Below are 24109 nucleotides of genomic sequence, written 5' to 3'. Positions count from 1 at the left end.
TGTTGATATTCCATCTTTTGATACTTATAGTATTCTCTATGTTATGGATAATTTAAACCCTTCAATTACTGACATGGTAAATGTTATTTTACTCATGAGTAAATATCATATTCACTGTAGTGAGTGGAGAAACAGCAAACCCTCCTTTGACCGGTTTATAAATGATTTCAAATATTTTTTCTTATCTCTGAAAAAAATGAAATCTAGCAGGATTAGTGCTGATTTATCGAAATTCTTGTTGTTTTGATTTCTGGCCCTTTGTTGTCTGCTTACATTTTCCTGATGTTTTCTTTTGGAAAAGTTTGATTTTTATTTATTTATTTTTTTATATATAATCCCCCCTAGTCTTGATTTGTGTTTGAATTAACTTGTTCCTGTGTTTTTTGCTGGTGTATGTTCATCCTCTTTAAGAGTTTGTATAAACATTTTTTGTATATGTTAAATTTGTCAATAAAGACGGTTTAAAAAAATAAAAAATAAAAAAATGTTCAAAACATGTAAAGTGAGAACCAATGTAAAATACAGATGTCATGTGGAACAGTTTTAGTGATGTGTAGTTCTCTCTGGAGTTTTAAAAAACACAACTTATGATGTAAACTTTTATTTGATAACGGTGTAAAATTATTGAGAATTTAGGAATAATTAAGAGTATATCTGCATTTGTTATTTTTTATGTTTTGTATTGCTGATGATCTGCGTTATATAGAGGAGAGAGCCTTTTACTCTGCTGCCCCACGACTGTGAAATGCTCTACCTGACCACCAGAGGGCGCCACAGACTCTGGGCTCCTTTAAACCTTCCTCTAAAGTTACAGTTGTTCTATGCCCATGATTTGAGTTGTTACTTTTATTCCACAGTTGAAGCACTTTGAGATGTTTAATCAACACGCACAGAAAGTCTTGTATCAGGAATAAAAAGACAGAGGCAACATGTTAACACATACATTTTTAATCATTCACAGAAAATTCTCATCAGAAAACAAGAAATTAGAGGTCTCTCATATATTCATCTTATAATTCAAACTGAAGAGCTTGTAAAAAAAGTCTGTTAAATAAACAGGAGCGTCTTAAATAAACTCACAATAAATATTTTAATAAAGACATCGAGTAACTCTTCACTTTATAGGCTGTCATTTCCTTTTTTTCATTTTACTGGAAATAATTATTTAAATTAGTGTGTCAAAGGTTTGATAATAAATTAGCCAATCAGACAAGAGAGAGAGTTCCTATTATCACAATAATAAATCAGCAAAATAAACCTCTGTGTGAAAGGATAAAGGAAATGACAGACCTATAAATAATAAGAAGGTAAAGCTTTACTTTACGGGTCCTTCATCTTTAAATAATCTCATCATTATTTACAAAAAGTCTCCAGGAAAGAGTTTGACATTTGGTGCTCAGCAAAAGGAAAATAGATAACGATATTCTAATTAATTTAAATTATTTCATAGTGCAAACAAAAAGTCTTTCAGTCAGATAACGTGCTGACATTTCAAAACCACAACTAGAGCCCGACCGATTAATTTGCAAGCCGATATTCGCTTATCCAGTGACTATCTGTATCGTCTAAATTTATAGCAGATATTCGATATTACTAGAGTTATTCACCAGCCAAATTGCATTTCATTTGAGTTTCATTGTATGAAACTAGCAGTTCCCTGTCACCAGCAGAGGGCGCTATATGGATTACAACAAGCATTACCACTCTCCAGTGTCAAGCAGCAATCTTGTGGACTATAAATATTGTGTTTGATAACTGCATGAGGGAAAACAGAATAAATGTGTTTATCTATATCTACAGATTAAGGATAGAGCTGAAAAATATTGGCTGATATATCGGTATTGGAAATACTCTCATATCGGTCGGGCTCTAATTACGACTGTGTATAAAATCTGTATCAAAATTCCTATTTTTCCTTCAAAACGTGTCACATGACAAAAATCTTTCCAGGAGATGTAATAAGAAATGTCGGACCCATAAAACAAAGAAAAAAGAAGAAAAGCGTTACCGATTGATGTGACGAGACGTAAAGGAACAATCCATCTTTTTTGTGTATTTTTACCTAAACACCCAAAGAATCCCGTCGTCCTGTTTACCAAAGACAAATAAAACTGATTATCCCAAGAACGCTGACTGTTAAACTAATTATGCTCACAGCGAGGTTAAAGTGTCACTCAAAGGATTAGTCTGATGTTCCTTATTTTTACTGTCAAACAGAACAATGAAAAGAAACCAAAACCAACAAGTCCTGTCACCAAACTGGTACGACCACGCCTTCCTCTGTACAGTGGAGATCTGAACATATAGCCAAACTGTATCGTCCTTCTCTGGACCACAGGGGCTCGTTGTTGATTAGAAACTAATCATTGAGCCCCAGTGCTGCATTAAAGGTCACGTTATGCAAAATAATCTTCACCATGTTTCTCTAACTCTAACATGTGTCTCTAGTCTGTCTAAAACCCCCCAATGATGAGAAAAGTCCATCCTCTCCGTCTTTCCCCTGCTCCACTTTTCAGAAAATGTGTGCTCAAACAGGCCGTTTGGAGATTTTTCCTTCATGACATCACAAAGGGCAGTAGCCCCTCCCCCAGGTGGGTGACACTCCCACAGCTAGGTGTTTGTTCTGAACCTGAGTCTGCCTTCTCACACAGAAACAGCCTGTAAACAGAGGGGTTTACAGGCATGATAAATCGTTTTGTGGAGATTTATTTAAACTTGCTGAAATGGAGAATAATATGTGACCTTTAAAGACTAATCTGCTCTCAAAACCCCCCAGAAATAACCCACTTTTTCCTGTTTTGCTTCAATTTGTAGTTAATCAGCATTTTTTAGGTAATAGACGGTGAACTGAGAAAAAGGCATAATAATCAGTTTAAGACATATTTAAGCTCTTTTTTTAAAGATGATTAAAACGCCTTTTTTTATTTTAGATGTTTTTTCACCAACGCACTCCTGAAAGTATTTAGATAATTGCTCCGATCACAGGGAATAAATGTCACCACCACCCACTCCCACTGGCTCAAGGGGTTGTTTTCTGCTGCGTTCTCGAGGGGGGCTGACAGGAGAAACGCCGGGTAAAGTCAGAGGTTTTTTTTGCGTGTGTGAACACCCTATTAGTCTCTTTGTGGAATATAAAAATGTGTTCAGAGTGAAAGAAAAAAAGATTAAGAACGTTTTGATAGATGCACTAATTAATTGTTGGTTTTGGTTTTTCCACGAGCTCTGTTAACAATAAGAACAAAAAATAGACTAATGCCGACCTATCCAGCTTTTTAAAACAGAAAGAACCAAACTAAGATAAATATATATTATGTGCCTGTCGACTGAAGAAGAGAAACTCAAACTGAACTTGAAGTTGTTGATGGTTTCTTGTTGCTCTGTGTTTTGTTCTGCACAGAGAACCGGAGTCTGAGCGGAGATAATTAATCTTATCAATTCAGAAAACCTTTATTAATTTATTCATTAATCATCCATCTGCTAAATAAAAGACGAGGTGCAGACTGGATGTCTCAGCTGAGGTAGGTGAGGACAGGTGGAGGTGGAGGACAGGTGGTGTCTCTCAGCTGATGTAGGTGAGGATGACAGACTGGATGGGCAGCCTGCAGACGGGACACAGCTTGTTCCTCTTCTTCAGCTTCCTCGCGCAGACGTAGCAGGACATGAGGTGCCCGGTCCGGCCGTGCACGATGCAGCCGTTCTTAGGCCGGGACTGACAGATGAGACACGGGTCGAGACACGAGTCCGGCAGGCGCCACTCCGCTGAGACGCTGCGGTCCAGGTCGGGGACGCCGGGCGGCGGTTGAGTGGGAGTGGAGGGGGACAGCGGGAGAAGCTCCTGGGAGTCGACGGAGGAGTTGGGCTGCGAGTCGGAGCTCCAGAGCTTCTGCTGCGAGGAAGACGAGGAAGGCTGGGAGCACGAGGAGAGGAAATCCTGCGAGTTCGGGGCGGAGGAGGCGGAGTCAGACAAGCACGGGGACAGGATGGTGGGAGTTTTTGCTCTTTTCCCATCTGGGACGTCCACTCCTTCAGTTTCCTCCACATCAGAACCTTAAAAAGAGACACACAGACGGTTAGAACCAGTGCTTTTGTTTCTACTCCATTTTCATTTCCTTTGTTGTAAATTTCCACCAATAGCACGACAGGAATTAACCTCGAAAGTAATATTCTAAAAAGTGACCCTGCAAGATACAGAGTCTTTTTAAATCACCTGAATATCATCCCTCACACACACACTGAACTGAACTGAAACCTACCCAGTGCTTCTTTGGCAGCTGATTGGTCAGCTGGCTTTAGGGGGAGGGCTTTGGGGCTGGAGCAGGCCGACTTTAATGCGTCTTTAGGGAGCCAGTCTTGCTGCAGAGTCCAGCAGCGGAGACAGTGTCTGGGCAGAGGAGGGTTCAGCTCCTCGCACTTCGCACAGCGCCAGTAATCCTGATAGCAAACACACACACACACACACAGTTAGACCACCACCGAGGAACGTTTTGTTTTCTGTGTTTTGTTTTTGTAAATGTTTGTTGACACTCACAGCCTCGGTGATCTCTGTGTCTTCATCAAAGGAGTCTTCTTCCTCTTCCTCAATGATGGTGACCTCGTACACCTGCAGACAGGTTTGAAGAAGAGATGCAATCATTGCAAGTTCTTCGGCCGATTTCCGATTTTCACCTCGACTGACCTGCTGATACCGATTTCTGACCGATACTTTCATGCTTATAAATAAACACTGACTGTTCAGTAACTGTTAATTACAGATCTGTAAACTCCCTTTATTCTTATTCTGGGACATGTTAGCTTGTTGTGTGTGTGGCTGTCTGTGTGTGTGTATGTGTGTGTGTGTGTGTATCTGAGATTGGCACAAAATCCGCTACACTTGTGAGGACCGGCCGGCTCAAAACCGACCGATTCAGGTCACATGCTGATCTATCGTTGCATCTCTAGTTTGAGTTATTCTAGGTTTTAATTTTCTGTTTACCTGGTCGTCTGCAGACAGAGAAGCGTCATCTTCATTGTAGTCGTCGGAGTCGATGGACTCGACCTCGAACTCCACGCTGAAGTTGTCGCAGTCGGAGTCTGAGGCTGCAACCGTGACCTCTGACCTCGCAGACTAAAAACACACACACACAGAGTACAGATTACAAACCTCATACCCTTCGCAGCAAAAGATCAATGTTTGATACAGACTTCATCGTTGTGATCATATTTCTAACGACGTGTTTATAAAACTCACCGTGCTGTGCGCGTCCGATGATTGGCTGCTGTGTCTGTCCCGCAGTCCACCAATCACGCACCAGGACAGGCTCTCGTCAAAGGTCAAGGAGTAGCTGTCGGACCGCCTCCTCTTCCTGCCTCCTTCGTCCTCTTCTTCCTGCGTCTCTTCTGTATCTTCATCGTCCTCTAAACTGTGGGAGGGGCCTGATGGGCCTGAGTAGACCAAGGGGGCGGAGTTTAGATCTCGTGGTTATCACAGATTGTTTGTTACTGCACCTCGATGTGGTGGGAGAAACTCACCGGGATCGCTGCTCCTGTTGCTCCTCCTCCTCCTCCTTCGTCCTCTCCTTCTGTCCGGTGATGAAGAGCGGCTTTCTGAGTCCGCCTCCTGAAAGCACAAACGGAAATTGAGTCTCCCGTTCTGAATGCACGGAGGCTGTAGTCCTCCTCGCAGTGGTTGTGGGTTCAAATCCGACCTCGGCCCTTTACTGCTTGTCACACGCACACACACATGTCTCACCTCTGTCCCTCTGTCCGGCTGACTGTTACTTTGGGATTCACTCAAGTTTTGTGAAGACTCTGAGAGAAAGACAGAAATAAAACATTTAGGAGGAAGCTAAAAACACAGAAGTTGTTTTTTTTTAGCACCACAGTCAGATTTTAAAAAGAGAAGAGGAAACGGATGAAGAAGCTGAGACGATGTGTACGACATAGAAAGTGAAGTTAAAGACGTTTTGCTCTACCTTGACTCTTGACGGCCACCAGATTCTTTGTGATCAACGTGAACAGAAGTCTGGAAAAATAAACAAGTTTCAGTTACACAATACACTAAAGATATATTACTATATAATATGGCCATGGGTTCGAATCCGACCTCGGCCCTTTGCTGCACGTCATTCCCCCACCTTCTCCTCCTAACATATCCTGTCTCTCTTCAGCGGTCATATCCACTAAAGGCAAAAAATTCAGCAACAATGAACCTGAAGCTCACCGTGTTTCTTTAACTGAGAAGCTGTCGACCCCCAACACCTGCCCCAGTGCATCCTGGGAGCAGTGGACGATGTGTTGCTGCTTCTGGTCGTACAGCTGCTTCTGGATGATGTACTGACCGAGGTAGAACATCACCTGCAGGGAGATCGACAACATGATGCATCATGGGAAAAAAACGCAAACAGCAGACTAAGCCCTGTAGAGGTTTTTGTTTTTTTTAATTAACGACTCTTTTTAAATGTTTCCTTCTTCATCGGTTTTCAGGAGTTTTCTGCATGTGTGAAAGCTCTAATTCTTAATGAACTGAATTAAACTGTACAGGAAACTGCATTTTTTCACATTTTCTCAGTTTCTGAAAATCGAATCATTAAAAATATTAGGTGGCCGTATGAGTCGAAGGACTTGTTGTACCTCCTTCATGGTGAAAACATCTTTAGTCGCTCCTGCAAGCTGCAGCAACGTTTGGAACTCTACCTTTGGTCTGACCTGGAAACACAAACGGGCAGAAAGATGGTCAGACAGACGGTTTGAGTTTTTACATTCCAAACATGTGACAAAAGAAAAAGGTGGACATAAAAAAAAAACAGACAGAATGCAAAAAAAAAACAACTTGTGGGACACTAATTAAGTGACATGTCAAACGTTTTAAATCCCACCGCCTCTGATCTTTTCAGCTAGCTTCCTGTCTCGTTTCAGGTTTTTATGACGCTGATAAACAGCCAGTAAAGAAGTCAGTAAGACGGCGCTCTCACCAGTTTGTTGTCGTCAGGAGTGTTGGTGTTGAGCTCTCTCTCAGCTGACATGTTGAGGCTGATGCTTCCTGGAAACACACACACACACACACACACACACACACACACACACACACACACACACACACACACACACACACACACACACACACACACACACACACACACACACACACACACACACACACACACAGGATGAGTGTTTATCTTTAGCATATAGTTCCACAAAGAAAACCATTTAAAGCATGAGTGGGTTTGCACAAGTTACAGATACAAATGTGCCATTGACGATTATGAGCTGCTGTATTCAGAACATTTTGCCACTTGAGGTAAAAAAAAAAAAAAAAAAGACAAAGCGACTCTGTGGCCAATCATTAAAATGTTTAGATGCCCACAAAGTTTCTCCCCCACATTTTGATTCATCAGACTTCATGACATGCTCTGGTTACTTTTTCTAGCTGCCTAGATCTTTGTTACCAAAGAGTACAGGAAATTTAGAAACTAAGTTTTGTTTTGTTTTTGAGCTCAGACAGAAGACGAGATGTAGCAGGTGTAGCTGACAACAGATTGACAAAGTGTCCAAAACATCAGAAGAAACCGAATAAAAACCAGACCAACATCAGAACCTAAAAAAACCCAAACATCACAACTCAAACATCATCAGAACCAAACATCAGAAGAATTCAGGAGACACAATAACTCAGAATAAGTCATTCCTTAGCAGAGACAGTTACCTGTTACATGAATCCTACACAAAGCAGAATTTCTTCCAACATAAAAACCTTAAATGATCCAACATTTAACTTTTCTTAGCTCTGAATTGATTTCTAAATTCCTCCTAAAAGCTTCTTACTCTTTAGACAATAAGTTTCCACATTCACCAGCTAACTTACTCACTCTGTCAGTCTGCCAGTAGAAGCAGGAGAGGAAGCTCAGAGCAGGTTTATTACCGTTGGAACAGCTGCTGATAGGAACTACACTGATAACAGCTGCAACACCGAACCAAAACAGAGCATGCAAAACAATCGACTGAAAAGACTGAAACAGTCACAGAGAGCTGTGGTGAGCTGCAGCAGAGGGGGGGGGGGGGGGGGGGGTATGTGAATGTTTCTGAGCATCGTCTTTTACTTTTAACTCGAATAAGAAGAACATCAGATTCTCCACTCTTTGGGAAGTGCATCACGCACCGTCATAGTGTAATTTCCTCTGTAATATGAAGCTCAGGGAAAGTCACAGAGTGTTCTTTCAAACCCCCTATGTGTTGCATTCAGGGCCATTTTTCTCCTCAAGGCCATCTTTGATGAGTTTGGCTGAATGTCTTCTTTCACATCAAGTCAGGACAAATAGTACGAAGCTTTACAGTTTACATTTCAGCAGATTAAACCCCCTGAAACCCTCAACATCTACAACAACTATGGGCCTGATTAACAGTCATCATCTTAGTGCACATACTTATTCATTAAAACACATCTAACACTCTCTATCTGAAGTAACGCAACATCTTATGAATCCAAAACAACTCATTCATGAGTCAGCAGCCAGAGTCCTGACACACACAAGAACATTTGAACATATAACCCCCGTCCTAAAAACACCCACCCCATCGGCTCCCCGTACAATAACAGAATCACCTTTAAAATCCTATCATTATGCTGCCTTCCATTGTACTCTGAACAACCTCCGACTTGGAAGAAATGCAATGGAACGGCCATTCAAGTCGGAATTCCAAATCAGAAACTCGGGTAACATCCATGCACACAGTAACACTTAAGCAGAATGACCGGTTTGTACATTTTTAACTCAGATCGGAGAAACCGACAAGGAATTATCGACTTTCCAACTTGTAATTGAACGCAGCATTAGTCAATAAAGCTCTCAACGATTCAGGTCCCTCTCTCTCAGGAACAAACGACCTGCTGAGCAAAGGTCCATCGCTCTACTTTTACAGCTAAACTCAAAACCTTTCTATCCTCCCAAGCGTACCAATAGTTACTCTGTGTGTGTGTGAAGTTTATCACTTGTGTCATTGGAAGTATGTTCAGTATTTTGTCTTGTATTCCTGTGTTAAGATCCTCAATGTCCTCCAAAATAGCAATTAAGTAAAAGCAATACTTACAGCTTCAACTACTTATAAGCTCGTGTTGTTAATGTGAAGTATGTGAGGGCTACAAATCGAATTAGTACATCTAATTACAACTATTTTGGGATGTAATGTTGACTGACTGGCATTGTGTAAAGCTGTCTTTTGCAGAATCAAGTGCACATAATTGATTGGAGGTGACTAATAAGCCTGCAAAATGTCTTAGAAAGTCTTATGACATATAGGATTCTCAACCCTGATGAGTTATAAAATGCAGATTTAAATCAAACGTGCATGATTAAATGTTCAGCATGATTTACTGCGTTCCAACATACATTTTAAACCACACATTTTAAACCACACATTTTCACAGAATCACAAACACTGTCAGGTCATAATTTGATTTTAAATCCACCTCAAAGAGTTATTGAGTCCGTCCTGATCATGTACAGCTACTCAAAGTGCAAAGAGTGATAAAATAAATGTCTTACCTTTATAAATATATATTTATATGTGGAGTAAACTGTCTCAGCAGTCCATCCTGTGCAAGAAAAAAAGCAGATAAAGTGCAGTCAGAGTGCAGCGGAGGGAAGCTGCAGCCTCTTATAGACCTGCTCAGACATGTCAGGACTAGACCAGCCTAAAGAGGGCCTGGGTTAGACTGACTGGGGCCTATCAGGGCCTAACAGGGCCACTCAGGGTTGAGTCAGCAGCAGACTTGTTTGTTTGTATGTTTCTGTTCACACTGACTGTAACAGCTGATTGCATCACACACACACATACACACACACACACAGCTCTGTGTGTAGACATGCCGAGACTAGTCCAGGGTGACTAGTGGTGGAAAAATTAGCTAACCAGGGTTAGGATGACTAACTAACCAGGGGTAAGCATGGTGAATCATGGAGGGTTTCAAGATGAGGATATTTCCACAGCAGGAATGGAGAAAGATTTTGGACTTTGGGCGGCCCCATAAATTATATTTAGTCCCACCCAAAATTATATTTTATTTGTTGTATTTTCTAAAATACGGCTTCAAAAAAAGATTCCAGACTAACCAGGAAGTATTTTAAGAAATAAGAGAAGCTGTAGTGAAACAAAAGGAGAGAGGAATTTCAGATTGATCCCATCATTTGAGTTTAGGGTCACTGTGTCACTGTGTTTTTAGTGATTTCCTCATGTCGATGTGGGGGGCCGTCGGTGCAGCAGAGGGACTCACTGACAGCCGAGTAACCTGAGGTGAATGTTGTGGTTGTAACCTCGACTACAGCAGGATCAAAGAGCGTGTTTAACACCAGCTGATTGTCAGTAAAACGACTAATAAACCAGTGAGGAAAACAAGATACAAAACAGCCAATTAGTAAAAAGTGTGAAGTGAAAAAAGGGACGATAAGGCGATGTGGTTATTTCTTAAGTTTGATATCACAAGCGGGAGGGATGTTACGATATCTCACTAACTAACTAAGAGCCCCCTGGAGGCAGAATTTCCATATGTGCGTTTCCTTGGCAACAACAAATATGTTGTGTCTGTCATGGCTGCGACAAGACTCGTCCCTTAATTAAAAACTGTAAAATGAAGGATTTCTCCGGCTTTAAAAACTGTTGGAAATATGAGTCAATTTTTAATTAATTTAGATATTTTGGTGTAGAAATTCTACATATAACACCTCAAATAATAAAATGGTATTGTTTTAGTTACGAGTTGCAGAATTCAGAAAAAAAACAAAAAAAGTACTTAGAATTTTAAAATCAACACATTTTTTTAAATAACAGTAAAGGGAAAGCTCCAAAACAGGATGTCTGGAGCTTAATGTTGACGTCAAACTCTTCTTATAATAATAATCACAGTGATTCAGCAAAAAAAGGGAACTTTAAAAAAAAAAAAAAAAAAAAAGTGCAACTTGGTCGAGACATGTGCAGGTTTAACCCCCCGCTGCTCAGCCTGCTCTGACCCTCTGCAGAGTGAATATGTCTGGGCACATTTCTGTGAATGTACATTAAACGTGACCACACACACACACACACACACACACACACACAGCTGATGCACGGTGAGTCAGCTGTTGCTTCTGTGGAGGATTCATCATTGCGTCACTACAAGCGGTTGAAAATATGCCTGGACATGTCCCGCTCTACTCCACTCCCTCTCTCTCCCGCCCTACTACACACTCTCTCTCTCTCTCTCTCTCTCTCTCTCTCTCTCTCTCTCTCTCTTTAAGTTTCTGTTTCAACAAGGCATCTGATTAAAGGAAAACTGCAATCCACCTCTCATCATCTCAAGACTTCATCACTTATAATGTACAATAGAAGAAGATTAAAGAGCAGAAACTTCAGTACAAACAGCTGGCGGGCTTAAAAAAAAAAAAGTAAAATTTAAATTTCACCTCACTTTCATAATATTTATGCTCCTTCAATTTTGCCTTATGCTTTTATGAGGCAGCCTTATATCTCTTTTATCGTTAAAGATTAATTGTAAAGCTGTTATAAACACTTTCGTTTACAAACCGGAAGTTATATTTTTAAATCATTAACAAATCACCCTCCTTGCAAAGATTTAAAACTACATATTTTAAACACATGTACCCTCTCTTTAAAATCTAAACCTCCACCAAAAGAGAAAAATTCAACAGAAAAATATGTATGAATTTATTTAATAATTGTCATTTTTATCCTCCCAGATAGCTAAAACCTCCTGTTTTTATTTTATTTTTGTTTGTTTTTCTGTATTTTAATATTAATATTTGTTGCACATACATGTTATTTCTATTTTTTATTTCATGCATTTTGTGATATTTTAATGCTATTTAGGTGAAGGTGCCTCTTCCTGCACTGAATATTGTCTATTTCATTATTTGTGTAAATAAATATATATTTATTAATTATTTAATAAAATAAATTACATTTTTTATACTTGTTTAATTGAATTTTGAGTTAATATAAATGGTAAAGAAAATAAAAGATTCCAAAAAGTTGAATAAGTTACCACGCTAACTTTAACCATAACATCACACTTGAGCAGAAATAATCTCACCTGAATAAAATTAATCTTTAAGACGACTTAAGAAACAAAATGAAGAAGCCATGAAGTCAACTTTCTGCATTACTTGATAAAACGTTTTGCTAGTTTGCGAACAGCGGCCGCGTCGCAGCGCCACACTCTCCGTCAACTCAACCAGGAAAACACGAGGCTCTGCGGCCTGCTAGCATAATGCTAACCACCTGCCAACGTGTGCGTCTGTTATTGTTACAGCACCAATAATAGGTATAATACAATACGAGAATTTATAACCTACCTGTCAGGTATTCTTAAATAAATATTATCCCGGTGTAATGTTTAATCCGCCAGTTCGCCCGGTAGTTTAACTACTGGCATTATTTAGCTTCCAGTCCAGTCGATATGTTTACGGTTGTTGCTTCATTCGAGTGTTCGTGGTGCGGGCGCCCCTGGTGGCCAAACACCGACACTGCAACCAGACTTATTATTATAGTCATAATTATTCATTTTCGTTGTTTATGCTTTAATCTAATAAAGAAATACAAATCTCCCGTTAATGTTTTATTTTCGCTAATTGCTCTTACAGGTGTTATTATTTGTATGTTCTCATTTAGTAATGCTTTATAATTTATTTTCCTGTTTTTATTATCTTATTTTTATTTGTTTCTTTTAGTTGCTTACCTCATCTTAAAAATTAGTTTCTCTCGGTCTCAACTCTTGTTTTTTGTTGTTGTGGTTAATTTGGTGTTGTTTATATTCTGCTGTCAGGCTTCAGTCTGAAACTTTTCCCATCACATTGCAGCCCTACACTAAACTACCCACAAATATTTACACTTTTTCATATATTAATGTATTAGAAATCTCAAATCCTTTAACTTATTTTTCCCCTATCTAATCTGTTTCAGTTGTCTGTATCTGTGAGTGATGCTGTGGCCTGAATTCCTTCCTTAAAACAATGAAATTCCAAATCAACCAATCCTTTCTCTTATCCACTGTAGCAGCATGAAGTGATATTTATTTGCCTGAGAAATCCATTTAGTAATCAAAACAAATGTCTACTTACCTACTACAAAATATCACTATTTAAAATATTTCACAGCATACGAGGGGGAAAATCAAATCGGCTGATTGGCAACAATGAAAGCTCTGCAGTGAATTTAGTTTAAGGACAAGTTTGAAATGAACGAACACCAAAAGAGTACAGGAAAAACTAACTTTTATTTTGCATTAAAGACACAATAAGAAAAGGAAAAGAGCACAAAGATTCAAACACTGCTCTGTGCGTGTGTGTGTGTGTGTGTGTGTGTTCAGGGCTGTAACTCGTAGCCCAGAGGGTCAAGACCTCGGTCCAACAGAGCGAGCGACGACTCCCTTAACTTCTGCAGAAACCTCCTCAGCTCCTCTTTAGAGAAAACCTGAAGTTTGGGGACAGAAAGATGAAACAGATCAGGACCTGATCATGATCAAAGAACTCTCAGACCATAAACTTTTATCAAAGAGGAAAACCTCGAAGAACAGGGTCCCTTTTTATTAAACTGCTAACACTAAAAAGTCTGGAAGAATTCAAGTTAAAAATAATTTTTTTGTCTCTGTTTTGTTTACCTGATAGAGTCGGTGCTGGTCGGATGAGATGATGTCAGCGAGCCGCAGCGCCTCCTGGTGTCTGGAGGAGTTCTGCAGCACGCTGAGCAGCAAAAAACTGAGGCGAGGCAGACACAGAGATCGTAATGACGCCATCTGGTGGCTGCGCTCTGAATCCGGCTCTGAGTCCTAAAAAAACAAAAACAATAAAAGGAACACCAAACAGTTTTAAACCACTTCACCAATTATTTCTTTAAAAAAATCATGTTAGTAACAGTTTTTCATCCTCAGAGGAATCATCCATTTGTTGTATGTACAGCCGGGAACTAGTCTGCAGAGTATGAGATGTTATTGCTTGTGCTCACTTGTTTAGTCTGCTCTAACACCTCTCCTTGTCTCACTCTCTCTCCTCACTTTCACTCTTTTAGTTTGTTAGCAAGAGTTTTTTTTAAGTCAGGAAATCAAAAACAATGCCAAACTTCACATTCAACATCTAACCCTTGTCCTTAGTTTCTGGTTCCATCAGTGGAAACAATGGTTGAGCTCTAGAAAAAGTTCCTGCAGTGAAAACAAAGGCGTTACCTGTCTGTTGTCGATCATCCATCCCCCGTCTACAAACAGCAGCACGTTGTAGATCCTCTCTTTCACGTCTTCAGTCAGAACGTCGCGACGACACGACCATGCAGAGAGTGAGGCCTGACACACAAACTAGGAGTTTACAGGGTTGTATTCAAATGATTACTGAAGTACTCTCACAACTTCCTCCACTGTGCCTACCTGGTACTCCTTCTCTCTCATCTCGTTGGCTACTCTCTCTGTGAATTTGGCCTCAGGGGCTGGCGCTGGTTTCTGGGGTGCAGAGCTGCTGTGGCTGAACCAGTCAGTGAACGCCTCATGAGCTTCCTGTGAAACAGTTAGTGAAGGATATGTAACCCTTGTGCCCTCCTTGACACTGATAAAGCATAACAAGGCATTACAGAGTCAACCAATCAAATTATTGAAGAAAAAAAAGCATGATTAGAAATAAGAGGGACATACCAGGTAGGCTCTGATACACAGGTGTTCTCGGATGGCGTTCTCGTCCTCCGCATGTGGGGGCGTGGGCTGACCAACACCTGACCACTGGCAGTAAATCTCCTTCATTGAATCCTCTGGAACTTTAGAGAACACCGCCTTGGATGCGTCGTGTTTCTGCAAAGCTGAGGGACAGACAGACAGACAGCAAGGTCGTAAGAGGGACGCCATGCATCAAAAAACATCAAAAAACAGAAGCAGGACATGCAAGGCAAAGATTACGGGACAGCTGCAGGCGGCCAAATGTGTCTGTTTGCTCATTTTCAGTCGCCCAAATAATTGTTTTGGCACACTTTTTTTCCATTTTACCTGAGCTTACCTAATCAACTGGCAGTCTTTTCTACACGTTTTATTCTGGAGATATGTTCTGCATTTTCAACATAATTTAAAAAAACTGTTAAGAGCTGAGAGAGAGGGGGGGTGACATGCAGCAAAGGGCCATGGTTGGATTCGAACCCACGGCCGCTGCGACGAGGACTATAGCCTGCGTACATGGAGAGCTTGACATAACCGCTAGGCCATCAGCGCCCCAAGAAACCCTAAACTTTTAAAATAATAAAGTAAGACACAAAAAAAGGGGGGTACCAAGAAACTTCCTCATGATGGCGTTGGACTGTTTCAGGGCCTCGGCTCGATGGGCGGGGTCAAAGAGCAGCCAATCGATAACGTCGATCTTCCTTAGGTCCTCCTATCAGAGCAGAGAATCACAACAATGTCACATACTGGTAGTTCTATTAACTAATACAACAAAGTATCAAACAACGCTGCTTTTATACTAAACCTTAGAAAATCTTCTGTAATTGTTTTCAAAGGTTTTTTATATTAAAGATAAAAAACGATACCAAACAGCGTTTTGTTTCGACTCTGTACCTTTGTGGTTGCCGTCTCCAGAGTCTGGCTGTGATGAGTAAACTCAGTTTCATCTCTCTCCCTCACCGTCTCCACCACCAGCTTGGTAATCGCAGCAACATCCAGACCTGCACGAGTAAAAACAAACACCCGTCATCCTCTCAGTAAATATGTTTGTTGCAGAACAGGCCGGATGTAGTCTTCAGTGTTTTTCCTTCTCACCTGCATCGGTAGCGAGCTGCAGGCAGCGGGGGCGGAGCTCGGGCTGGTTCACCGTCTCCAGGAAGGCAGCGTACTGAGCGGTGGCAAGCTCGGAAGGTAGCTGGCTAACGTAGCTCGCCACAAGTTCGGTCTGCTGATCCCGAATCAGAAGGGAGACGTACGCCTTCAGCACATCCACACACACCTCCTCCTTTGAGTGAAAAAAAAAAAGACAGGTGATTGTAAACATTTGGCTCGAAGGACACGGCTCAAAACTTTGGTTAACTATTAAAAACCTGATGCGTTAGTAGGTGTTAAAGGGTTCAGGTGTTTGGAGAGGCATCATAAAGGCTTTCTACAGTTTCAGAGTAATCGATCTGATTGGTCCCAGCGATTAGAGAGGTTATATTTCGTCTTTCTTCCCCCCCAATTACAAAAGGAGTTCCCCAGGGTTCTGTCCTTGGACCACCCTTGTTTAACATTTTAATTCACCCTGGTGTAATAAATGTAACTCATTTTGTCTACTTTACCTTCAGCGCCAAACCCAGAGAGCGGAAAAACAGCAAGAGGTGAGTCATGAAACGCAGCAGGTGTGAAGGGAGGGGCTTAGAGGCCGTCAGCCAATCAGCAAACTCTTCCGTTAGACCTGAGAGACACACACAAAGAGAAGGGACAAGTTTACGGCATTGTCGTCTTTTGGAAGGATGGAAAAATCATCTTTAAACAAGGGTTTAATTTTAATTATCATATAAATGAAGAAATTTGGATTATCAGGGGTCAAAGGTGAAGATAAGAGAGAGAGGTGTCTTACTGTCCAGGTCTCCAAGGATGACAAACTTCTGGATGACGTGGTAATGCTCTTTTGTCTCCTCCAACACCCTCTGCATACACACAGAAACAGAATCTGGTGTTATTGTCGTCATCGTCATGACTTCAATATCCACCAATCACATTCAGACAGTGTGTGAGTTTCACCTTTAACTCTGAGGCTTGGAGTTCCTCAAACACCTTTTCCATGGTCCAGCTGAGGAGAGAGGGATATCATCAGGGATTTATTGTATATCCAGGCTCGTCAGTAAATTAATAATAATGATACAATCCAAATTGATGCTGTTTATAAGGTGTCGTACTTGGCCTCCAGGTATACTTGGGGCAGCGTCTCCACTTCCTGGTGGGCCATACCCGACGACATCAGATCTTTTTCCACCAGTGAGTCCACCATCACTCTGAAGTGCGCCCACACGCAGTCCTCCCATGATTCACACACGGCTAGAAGCTGACACACACAAACACACACAAACTGTTTGTCAAAGGTGTGCGATTGTGTCCCGACGATCACATCAACAAATTCACATGAAAAAAAATGAACCAAAAACTCTTTTCATTACCGGTTTGAGGTTTCCACTCAGGCTGGCATAGATCGCTCTCTCATATCTGTTTAACTGCTCCTATAAACAAACAACAACAAAGCAAGTTATCGTAAGTCTTAAAGAAAATAAGTGTTTTCATGAGGGGAACAGGATTGAGTTTTTTTTTCTGGGAGTGCTTTTACCTCTTCAGCCATTCTCCAGCAGCAGGCTTTCCAGATTCCTCTTTGAGGGTTTCCCTCCACAGGCTGCAGCTCGAGGCTGCCCGAGTTCATGTTTGGATCGTGGTAGAGTTTCCACCCTTCCAGAGTTGCTGCTCTCCAAGCCTGACCACAGCGCTTACACAGCCTCTGAGCCTGCACACACACACACACTTAAGTTTACCCAAATTATATAAAACACATCTTTTAACTGCAGCACTCCTCAAACAAATGTGTTTCGCCTTGGTTTGCCCCTCTCTCTCTCTCTCTTCGTCTCAGTGTCTCTCTACCTCCTCGGTCATCCCGGCTCTGATGAGTGAGAACAGGTTTTTCAGCAGTCGAGCGTCGTCCTCTCTGTCCAGGTCAGCCAGGGGGCGCTGCTGCCGGAGAGGAGCGTCTGGGTCCTAAAACACACAAACAAACACACACACTTTATATACTGCATGTCTGAACTACACTGGGGATGAGGATATGTCGGTTGCCATGGAAACAAGCCTCACCAGCTCAGTGACCAGAGGAACAGTGAAGGCAGACCCGCTCTTCCTCCTCAGCTTCAGCGCGTGGAGGGTGTTCTCCCTGACACACACACACACACACACACACACACACACACACACACACACACACACACACACACACACACACACACACACACACACACACACACACACACACACACACACACACACACACACACACACACACACACACACACACACACACACACACACACACACACACACACACACACACACAGGAGTTAACACACTTTGCTGCTGCAGGCGTGTTACATTAAAAAAACAGACACCGTCAAGTTTCAGAACTCACCAGCAGACGTTTTTGGCGTAGTATTCGATGTTATCTGAAAAATCTCCAATCTGATCTTTGGCGATGCTCTCCAGCCAATCGACGACCAGCTGCAACACAGTAACCAGGAAGTGAACTACAAGCAAGGAGACACACAAAATAAACACCTCACCTCAGACATTTGATGTTTCTTACCTGACTCTGTCTTATGACGGAGTCCCGCTGAAAAAGCTGCTCCACCACGACCTTCTCACTCTCACTTGGAACCTGCAAAAACCCCGACACGGTTAGAGACTTGAAGGTGAACGAGGCCGAGCATTTTAAACATAAAGAGCCACATATTTATTTCAGGGGTACAAGACCAAAAACAGAACTAAAAGAGAAAGCCTATATATGACTCAGATTAAAAACACAACTCTAAATATTGCTCCATGAGAGCTGGATGTTTGCTAACAAGTTAAATCAAACGTTGTGCTCGTCTCTGCTGACCTCAAGTAGAAAAATAAATCAATTAAATTCTTGCAAGTTGAAGAGTGTGTGTGGATAAACTTTTCTTACCACCATGTCTGTCATCATATCATCCTCCATCGCCAACTGCACTCGATCCCTGCAGGAACACAGCAGGTTATCATTGATAGATAACTAAGACAAACAGACAGTAACAGGGACAGACGGTGGTCCTGAAATCAGACCGGTACCTGTACAAGGAGGTGATGAGTCTCCAGGAGCAGTTCTCCTGCTGCAGCAGCCAGCGGACTCCTGCTGTTTTACTGTTCTGCCCCGCTCTGAGGACCACAGACTGAAGCACGTCCACCTTAGAAACCGTGATGGGGGAGAAAGCGACTGATCAGACTGAGGAGTGAGCTGAAGAGATGTTTCATTAATAGGTTGTATTTAACTTCCTGTTATCAGGTTTTAAACGTGCTCGTTAGCGGTTCTGGCCTACCTTGTCCTGGCAAAGATTCTGGTAATCCTCAAGCAGCTCGAAGACGGCAGACGAAGAGTGTTTCAGAAAGGAACTGAGGAACTCTGGGAAAAGACTGGCAGCCGCTAAAATAATGAAAGAAGGTAAAGAGTAAACATTAGAATTCTAACTAATCACTAAAGACGCAACAGAGTGAGTCGGCGTGATTTTTTTGTTGAACTCACCGGCCTCGCCTGGATCGTCCTCCTTCAGCAGCGCCGAGCTCAGGTTGGCGATGTCATCCGTGAAGAAGCTGGTGTTCTCCAGTCCAGAGACGGGGGAGGTGTACATGCTGTTGGTCCAATCACTGTCGTCCAGATTCTACACACACAGACACAGACACAGACACAGACACAGACACAGACACGCACGCACGCACACGCGCACACACACACACACACACACACACACACACACACACACACACACACACAGACACAGACACAGACACACACACACACACACACACACACACACACACACACACACACACACACACACACACACACACACAATCATTTAAATGCACCACTTGTAGTTTGGGTGATATTCTTTGTAAATCAAACTGAAAAAAAATGGAGCAGAAATTATGTCAGATATCATACAGTCTTTGGACTTCCTAATGTGTGTGTTTTTGTCTCACCATACTGCTGAGTGCCGTCCTGGGTGTGTGCGTGTATCGAGGCGTTCGTCCTCCCGGAGCCAAAATGGCAGACACATCTGGAACCCTGGGAGTTACTGAGAGACAAGAGTGAAGATTTAATAAAATACGGTGTGTTTAATATCCGCTGAGTTGAAAGATTAGCATCTCTATTTAAGTGTGTGTGTGTGTGTGTGTGTGTGTGTGTGTGTGTGTGTGTGTGTGTGTGTGTCATACCAGCCTGTCTGTACAGTGAAGCAGGAGTGTTCCTGAGCAGGGAGCGGGCTGGTGTCACTGTGGACATGACGGGGCTGCCGCTGCCGGGGGACGGGACTGATACAAACAGTCAGGAAAACAACAACACTGACTGCTCTTACAATGTCTTCACACCTCGATTAACCCCATAAATAACTGTACTTAAGGTCTCTGCACAATTCTGTTTTCTAGATCTGTAATCCGTAGAAAACCAGAGACCTTGCACAATGAAGAGGATTTTTGTGGTTCTTTCACTCCTTGGAAAACAAAAAGTAAACACTGGATCCCTCCACTCCTGGAAACAAGACAAACCAAGGAGAGTTTCACCTGTTGATTAAGGAGCAGAGGAATCATACAGAGCTCTTCCAGGTGTATTTTCAGGATGTCAGTGGTCCAGTTTGAGACGCTGCAAGTTTAACTAGAAACCACACATTACAGAGAAGAATCTCCAATTTCTGCAAAGCAATCGATCATTAACAGCGGCGAGCAGTATGTCTGAGGTAAGGACACTAAAGACACAAATAAAACTGTGGAAAAACAGAAAAGTTTTGGAGTCAGTGTGCAAACATGAGATCCATTTCTTTTTAAACGTGCGCCAATTTCAGACAGGGAAAAAAACAGACACTTTGTGCAAAGGCCTTATGTTGATGATATCGTCATGTTATGCATAAACACTGTCTCTTCTGAAGGATACAGGCCACCTTCTTCCTCCTCCTGCGGGCAGCGACCGTCACCTCATCATCTCGGACGACCGGAGACGGCAGCTCACTCTGCCCCCTTCAAGAAAAAGATGAAAAAAAACACACTTTCTGAGAATATTCTTCAAAGAGTGATCAGTTTAAAAGTTCAATGTGCACATCGTTTGTTTAATCTTGTTTTTTCTTTCATATTAACTTTGCTTTTTTTCGTTTCTCAGCTTGATTTTAAAGAAACTGTAAACTGTCTAAGGCTCTTATATCTTCATATTGTCTGTGTTGTTGTCAGTCATGTTTCAGGATTCAGATTAAAGCTTCTGTGCTCAGCTGTGGATGTTTGACAACTATCTGAAAGTCTTTTATATAAACAATAAAAACACTTTAAAAACATCTGAATCTCAGTTTTGCAGCTTTTCAGTCCAACATAAACAGCTGACTTCAGCAGTCTGTTTATGTCCAATACCTTTTATAAATGTCCACTTTGCTATATTTAGGATGAATTACTAACTCTGAATAATAATATACACTAATAAAAGTCATGTTAAACTTTACAAACCAGGTGATTGAGCTAACAGGTTAGCATCAGAACACATTATAAACAGTTAGCAGAGTTAGCATCCTCTCCTGCAGCTAACACAGAAATCAACATGATGAAAGAGCTAGCCGGCTAATAAACGAGATAATGATTCACACATAGCACTAAACAGAAAGGTGTGTAAACGCTGATTTAAGTTTAAACTGATAAATATATTAATGTATTTACCAGTCCATGGTAGCAAGCTGTCAATTCCCGCTTCACGAGGCTTGACTACTTTCTTCTTCTTCTTCGTCTTCTTTGAGCTTTCCGGCAGACAAGCTGCAGCCAAGGCGTGATGCTGCCCTCCACAGGTCATTTAGGATAGGACAGGAGGACAGGAGGACAGGAGGATAGGAGGATAGGAGGACAGGAGGATAGGAGGATAGGAGGACAGGAGGACAGGAGGACAGGAGGATAGGAGGATAGGAGGACAGGAGGACAGGAGGATAGGAGGATAGGAGAACAGGAGGACAGGAGGATAGGAGGATAGGAGGAGAGGAGGACAGGAGGACAGGAGGATAGGAGGACAGGAGGATAGGAGGATAGGAGGACAGGAGGACAGGAGGACAGGAGGATAGGAGGACAGGAGGACAGGAGGATAGGAGGAGAGGAGGACAGGAGGACAGGAGGATAGGAGGACAGGAGGACAGGAGGACAGGAGGATAGGAGGATAGGAGGACAGGAGGACAGGAGGATAGGAGGACAGGAGGACAGGAGGACAGGAGGATAGGAGGATAGGAGGACAGGAGGACAGGAGGAGAGGAGGACAGGAGGACAGGAGGACAGGAGGATAGGAGGACAGGAGGACAGGAGGACAGGAGGACAGGAGGACAGGAGGATAGGAGGACAGGAGGACAGGAGGACAGGAGGACAGGAGGACAGGAGGACAGGAGGATAGGAGGACAGGAGGACAGGAGGATAGGAGGACAGGAGGATAGGAGGATAGGAGGACAGGAGGACAGGAGGACAGGAGGACAGGAGGATAGGATAATACTATCATATAATATAATAATATAAGATAAATAAAAATAAAAACAGGGGGTTTATACAAAATATATATACAAGAACAAAATGAATGAGGAAGTTAATTTACAACTTTTTTACAACTAATTTACAACTAGTGTGGATGCCTCAGGTCCTTGCAAACATATTATATTTAACCTCCCTTGAAGATCTAACCCTAGATATTGAATTGAATTTAATTGTATTTAATTATTATTTTTTAGTATTTTGCATTTGTTATGTTCTTGCTGTTGTTTATGTTCTTCTGTGTTTGGTTTAGTTTGTTCTTGTTTTTGCTGTTTGTCAAAGCACTTTGTAAACCTGTGTTTTTAAAAGGTGCTATATAAATAAAGTTATTATTATTATTATTATTATAAATAGGAATTTGAGGAAAACAAATAGGCTACTTTATTCAGAAATACATATTTTACTTTCTTGTTTATTTGACTGTTATTTCATAATGTAGCCTATATGTCATTCCCAATTTTTACTTTATAATAAACATATCAGCTCATGCATTTGAGTTTATTAGATGTAGGTTATATGTTTTTGTACGACGGAGGATTAGGGCCACGTTAACATTTTTTATATTATTTATTATTTATTTATTTCCGTATTTTTACATTTACACATCTATTTATTTCTGTGTCCAGGTCGTGAGAGGAAAAGTAAATATGTAAATTACGTGGGCCGTCCTAACATTACTGAAGTAGAAGCAAATTTACATATATACTTTTCCTCTTACGACCTGGACACAGAAATAAATAGATGTGTAAATAAATTAATAACTCAATTAATGTGGAAATGTATGCATTGATACATATATAACTATAGAAATACGCTAATAAATGAATAAATACATGTAAAAAATATATAAATAGCCTTTTTCATTAACAAAGTGTATTCATTATTTATTCATTGATGTATTGTTTTCAGCATTTATATATTTATTGATGCATTTATTTATTTATTTATTTATACATTATTGTATGCATTTCTCCCAACATTTATTTATTTATACTTTAGTCATTTTTTGTCCCTCATCCTAATCCTCCGTCGTAGTTTTTGTAATTGAACTTTGTTACAAATAAAGTAAAAGAAAGAAAAACTTAATCAACTCGCCTCCTCTTCATTATACCTCCAGTCCACTTGTTGACGCTGTTACTCAACACAAGCACGTTAAACTGTGTGAACGAGAGGAAACAGGAACATACACAGAGAGGCTTTGAAGCACAAATCACGGCTCTGCTCTATCCAGCAGGAGTGCAGAGGAAGACATTCCTCCAGAGCTGCAGCGGGGATTACTTTCTGCAAAGGCCGGGACTGGAGCTCTATCTGCCGGGGAGTGACGAACACACAGCCCGGGGGTGTTTGGTTGTCTGGAGCGAGACAGGCAGAAAGAGAGAGGGGGGGAGACAGGTGGGGGAGATGGAGTTAAACCCAGGTAAACTTTTCTTATTGCGTGGCAGAATGACAGACAGTCAGACAGACAGGCAGACAGACAGACAGGCAGACAGTCATGTTCAGAGCATCACGCCAAAGTCCATTTGAAAAACAGCTGATAAACTAGCGGTTAAAAGTAAATAAAAGTACATTAATTGCTTTAAGTAAGCCTACTGTAAGTTATTATACATTTTAGGTACATGTAATCTGTTTTAATTTATGTATATTATAATTGTATGCTGCTAACCGTTGACCGTTATGACCGTTATTTCACAACGTAGCCTACTAGTTTACGTCATTAAACCTTTTCTGAGTTTAAATTAAATTACTTTAAATTAAAATTATTATTTTAAAATTATTTTAAAAATTAAAAATATTATTATAGTATTTTTGATATATATATATATTATTAATATAATATAATAATAT

General features: G+C 41.2%; 3 protein-coding genes across 4 annotated transcripts in view; 1 reads left to right on the top strand and 2 right to left on the bottom strand.

Annotated features, from left to right (window-relative positions):
* Nucleotides 1-1924: 1924 nt before the first annotated feature.
* On the bottom strand, nucleotides 1925-12475 carry mdm2 (MDM2 proto-oncogene). Of its 2 annotated transcripts, XM_061030105.1 has the most exons (13): nucleotides 12324-12475; nucleotides 9522-9571; nucleotides 6951-7018; nucleotides 6610-6684; nucleotides 6200-6333; nucleotides 5952-6001; nucleotides 5729-5787; nucleotides 5509-5596; nucleotides 5228-5421; nucleotides 4973-5104; nucleotides 4529-4600; nucleotides 4254-4431; nucleotides 1925-4047 (listed from the first exon to the last, which is right to left on the bottom strand). In XM_061030105.1, exons 3-13 carry the CDS (start codon nucleotides 6999-7001, stop codon nucleotides 3560-3562), a joined length of 1521 nt encoding a protein of 506 aa, XP_060886088.1. In that variant the 5' UTR covers nucleotides 7002-7018; nucleotides 9522-9571; nucleotides 12324-12475; the 3' UTR covers nucleotides 1925-3559. The 2 variants fall into 2 exon arrangements, with proteins under 2 accessions (XP_060886088.1, XP_060886089.1); XM_061030106.1 differs by lacking the exons at nucleotides 9522-9571; nucleotides 12324-12475 and adding an exon at nucleotides 7848-8011.
* Nucleotides 12476-13224: 749 nt separating this feature from the next.
* Nucleotides 13225-21494, bottom strand: nup107 (nucleoporin 107). Its single transcript, XM_061030104.1, has 26 exons — nucleotides 21422-21494; nucleotides 20658-20740; nucleotides 19946-20041; nucleotides 19712-19806; nucleotides 19254-19389; nucleotides 19051-19154; nucleotides 18803-18918; nucleotides 18663-18711; nucleotides 18300-18371; nucleotides 18126-18214; nucleotides 17798-17873; nucleotides 17588-17701; nucleotides 17283-17453; nucleotides 17119-17178; nucleotides 16861-17006; nucleotides 16706-16754; nucleotides 16542-16611; nucleotides 16261-16376; nucleotides 15752-15941; nucleotides 15551-15657; nucleotides 15266-15368; nucleotides 14645-14805; nucleotides 14384-14509; nucleotides 14189-14302; nucleotides 13628-13795; nucleotides 13225-13440 (listed from the first exon to the last, which is right to left on the bottom strand). Exons 1-26 carry the CDS (start codon nucleotides 21427-21429, stop codon nucleotides 13333-13335), a joined length of 2727 nt encoding a protein of 908 aa, XP_060886087.1. The 5' UTR covers nucleotides 21430-21494; the 3' UTR covers nucleotides 13225-13332.
* Nucleotides 21495-23449: 1955 nt separating this feature from the next.
* Nucleotides 23450-24109, top strand: part of slc35e3 (solute carrier family 35 member E3) — a 5671-nt gene continuing 5011 nt past the window's right edge. Inside the window, exon 1 of the mRNA XM_061030107.1 lies at nucleotides 23450-23681. The gene's annotated coding sequence lies outside the window, so the exon portion shown is untranslated. The remainder of the gene's footprint in view (nucleotides 23682-24109) is intronic.

This window comes from Labrus mixtus, chromosome 22, assembly GCF_963584025.1.
Source record: "Labrus mixtus chromosome 22, fLabMix1.1, whole genome shotgun sequence".
In the NCBI taxonomy this organism is placed as follows: Eukaryota; Metazoa; Chordata; class Actinopteri; order Labriformes; family Labridae; genus Labrus; species Labrus mixtus.
The sequence above is the reverse complement of the archived record's forward strand: the minus strand, read 5'-3'. Positions and strand labels throughout refer to the sequence as shown.

Excerpts from the sequence above, each read along its gene's own strand:
- mdm2 (XM_061030105.1), bottom strand. The coding sequence starts at position 7,001 with ATGTCAGCTGAGAGAGAGCTCAACACCAACACTCCTGACGACAACAAA. Across the intron at positions 5,105-5,227 it reads CATCGGACGCGCACAGCACG|TCTGCGAGGTCAGAGGTCAC; the intron begins GTGAGTTTTATA and ends GTGTGTTTTTAG. Across the intron at positions 4,432-4,528 it reads ACACAGAGATCACCGAGGCT|GATTACTGGCGCTGTGCGAA; the intron begins GTGAGTGTCAAC and ends GTTTGCTATCAG.
- nup107 (XM_061030104.1), bottom strand. Across the intron at positions 17,702-17,797 it reads TTCCTCTGGTCACTGAGCTG|GACCCAGACGCTCCTCTCCG; the intron begins GTGAGGCTTGTT and ends TGTGTGTTTTAG. Across the intron at positions 17,007-17,118 it reads TGAGTGGAAACCTCAAACCG|CTTCTAGCCGTGTGTGAATC; the intron begins GTAATGAAAAGA and ends TGTGTGTGTCAG.